Below are 3,224 nucleotides of genomic sequence, written 5' to 3'. Positions count from 1 at the left end.
TTTAAAGGGGGGAGATTCGGGGGAGATTATGGGAAGATTTGGGGAAATTATGGGGTCGTCGTACGTCGTGGTGCCCGCGATCTAAGGAGGAGATAGGGGAAGATATGGGGAGATCTGGGGAGATATGGGGTCGTCGTACGTCGTGGTGCCCGCGATCTAAGGAGGAGATCTGGGGAGATATGGGGAGATATGGGGAGATATGGGGTCGTCGTACGTCGTGGTGCCCGCGATCTAAGGAGGAGATGCGGGGAGATATGGGGAGATATGGGGAGATATGGGGAGATATGGGGAGATATGGGGCCGATGAGGAGGCGGCTGGCGGCAGAGCTGAGGGCTGATGCGGCGTGGCGGGCTGGGCAGGGCGGGGCAGGCCTCGGCTGCGGCACGGGCGCTGGCGGCGTGTGGGGATGGAAGAGCGCTGCCTCGGGTGGGTGCGAGGGGGCGGTGGGTGGCGGGGTAGGCGGTGGCGGCGATGGCGGCGGTGGCGAGGGCGGCGGCGGCAGAGGCGGAGGCGGGAGAGGCGGAGGCGGGAGAGGCGGAGGCGGCGAGGACGGCGGTGGCGGTGAAGGTGGCGGCGGTGGCGGTGGCGGTGAAGGTGGCGGCGGTGGCGGTGGCGGTGAAGGTGGCGGCGGTGGCGGTGGCGGTGAAGGTGGGGGGTGGAAGCGCTACGAGGGCATCTGGGGTGGACCTGGCGTGGATCTGAGGTGGCCAGTGGGCGTCAGGGGGGAGATGGGGCGAGGTGCGAGAGATGGGGAGATGTGGGGAGATGTGGGGAGATGTGGGGAGATGTGGGGGGAGATGTGGGGAGATGTGGGGAGATGTGGGGGGAGATGGGGCGAGTGGGGAGAGATGGGGAGAGATGGGGAGAGATGGGGAGAGATGGGGAGTGAAAGACAACACTTGCTGCTTTTTGAGAGAGAAGGCCGGGAGGAGAGGGGGCAGAATGGGGAGATGGGGGGAGATGGGGGGAGAGATGGGGGGAGAGATGGGCATGGAGGGGCAGCGTCGCAGAGTGCGTACGGTGCGGTTGGGTCGCAGGCCTGCTTGAGCAAATCTGGGGAGATATGGGGAGATATGGGGAGATATGAGGCCTGCTTGAGCAAGTCAAGTCGCTGCTCGTCGCGCATGACGGTGAGCTGGTTCACCTAGAGAAGGTTCCGAGAAGGGTCCTAGAAGGGTCCTAGAAGCTCGTCGCGCATGACGGTGAGCTGGTTCACCTAGAGAAGGTTCCGAGAAGGGTCCTAGAAGGGTCCTAGAAGCTCGTCGCGCATGACGGTGAGCTGGTTCACCTAGAGAAGGTTCCGAGAAGGCTCCTAGAAGGGTCCTAGAAGCTCGTCGCGCATGACGGCGAGCTGGTTCACCTAGAGAAGGTTCCGAGAAGGCTCCTAGAAGGGTCCTAGAAGCTCGTCGCGCATGGCGGTGAGCTGGTTCACCTAGAGAAGGTTCCGAGAAGGCTCCTAGAAGGGTCCTAGAAGCTCGTCGCGCATGGCGGTGAGCTGGTTCACCTTGCCCTGCGGGACGAGGTGAGAAGGTCAGGTCAGGTCAGGTCAGGTCAGGTCAGGTCAGGTCAGGTCAGGTCAGGTCAGGTCAGGTCGGGTCAGGTCAGGTCAGGTCAGGTCAGGTGCACTTCTCCACACACACACACGAAGAGGTGGGGCAAGGGCCAGGGCAGCCCTCGCGACTCCACGCCCGGACACACGGGCAGGCACGGCGTTCAAAGTGCGCAAGGCGCGGTGCGGCGTGGGTGAGCAGAGCCTGCGGCACGATGTTGTACGGGTTGGAGCGGGAGAGATGGGGAGATCTGGGGAGATCTGGGGAGAGATGGGGCCTGCGGCACGATGTTGTACGGGTTGGAGCGGGAGATATGGGGAGATATGGGGAGATATGGGGAGATATGGGGAGATATGGGGCCTGCGGCACGATGTTGTACGGGTTGGAGCGGGAGATATGGGGAGATATGGGGAGATATGGGGAGATATGGGGCCTGCGGCACGATGTTGTACGGGTTGGAGCGGGAGATATGGGGAGATCTGGGGAGATCTGGGGAGATATGGGGCCTGCGGCACGATGTTGTAGGGGTTGGAGCGGGAGAAGCCGGCCGACTCGAGCAAGTTGAGGATCTCGACCTTGGTCACGTGCGGGCGAGGGTGAGAGTGAGGGCGAGGGTGTGGGGGCGAGGGTGAGAGTGAGGGCGAGGGTGCGGGCGAGGGTGAGAGCGAGGGCGAGGGTGCGGGCGAGGGTGAGAGCGAGGGCGAGGGTGTGGGGGCGAGGGTGAGAGTGAGGGCGAGGGTGCGGGGGCGAGGGTGAGAGCGAGGGCGAGGGTGTGGGCGAGGGTGAGAGCGAGGGCGAGGGTGCGGGCGAGGGTGAGAGTGAGGGCGAGGGTGCGGGCCTTGGTCACGTGCTTCCGGTCCAGAAAGTACTCGTCCTTCTTGAGGCCGACCGAGCGCTTGAGGATCACCACCTCACTTGGCGAGTCGATCGGGAGGCGGCCTGGCGGGGGAGAAGGTTCCGAGAAGGTTCCTAGAAGTTTCCTAGAGGCGGCCTGGCGGGGGAGAGGGTTCCGAGAAGGTTCCTAGAAGTTTCCTAGAGGCGGCCTGGCGGGGGAGAAGGTTCCGAGAAGGTTCCTAGAAGTTTCCTAGAGGCGGCCTGGCGGGGGAGAAGGTTCCTAGAAGTTTCCTAGAGGCGGCCTGGCGGGGGAGAAGGTTCCTAGAAGTTTCCTAGAGGCGGCCTGGCGGGGGAGAAGGTTCCTAGAAGTTTCCTAGAGGCGGCCTGGCGGGGGAGAGGCGCGGGGAGAGCGGAGACGGCGAGGAGAGGCGGGGCGGTGGGGGGCGGTGGGTGGCGGTGGAGGCGGTGGAGGCGGTGGAGGCGGTGGAGGCGGTGGGGGCGGTGGGGGCGGTGGGGGCGGTGGGGGCGGTGGGGGGCGGTGGGGGGCGGTGGAGGCGGTGGAGGCGGTGGAGGCGGTGGAGGCGGTGGGGGGCGGTGGGGGGCGGTGGAGGCGGTGGGGGCGGTGGGGGCGGTGGGGGCGGTGGGGGGCGGTGGAGGCGGTGGAGGCGGTGGAGGCGGTGGAGGCGGTGGGGGCGGTGGGGGCGGTGGGGGCGGTGGGGGGCGGTGGAGGCGGTGGAGGCGGTGGAGGCGGTGGAGGCGGTGGGGGCGGTGGGGGCCGTGGGGGCCGTGGGGGGCGGTGGAGGCGGTGGAGGCTGTGGAGGCGGTGGGGGCGGTGGGGG

General features: G+C 66.7%; 1 protein-coding gene across 1 annotated transcript in view; it reads right to left on the bottom strand.

Moving 5' to 3' along the window:
* Positions 1 to 3,224, bottom strand: part of EMIHUDRAFT_218592 (hypothetical protein) — a gene marked incomplete at both ends in the record, with an annotated part of 8,473 nt that overhangs the window by 4,094 nt on the left and 1,155 nt on the right. The window contains 2 exons of the mRNA XM_005759271.1: positions 2,067 to 2,126; positions 2,399 to 2,490. Of these exons, the coding sequence (XP_005759328.1) occupies positions 2,067 to 2,126; positions 2,399 to 2,490 (152 nt within the window). The remainder of the gene's footprint in view (positions 1 to 2,066; positions 2,127 to 2,398; positions 2,491 to 3,224) is intronic.

This window comes from Emiliania huxleyi (genome assembly GCF_000372725.1).
Source record: "Emiliania huxleyi CCMP1516 unplaced genomic scaffold EMIHUscaffold_80, whole genome shotgun sequence".
Lineage (NCBI taxonomy): Eukaryota > Haptophyta > Isochrysidales > Noelaerhabdaceae > Emiliania > Emiliania huxleyi.
The sequence above is the reverse complement of the archived record's forward strand: the minus strand, read 5'-3'. Positions and strand labels throughout refer to the sequence as shown.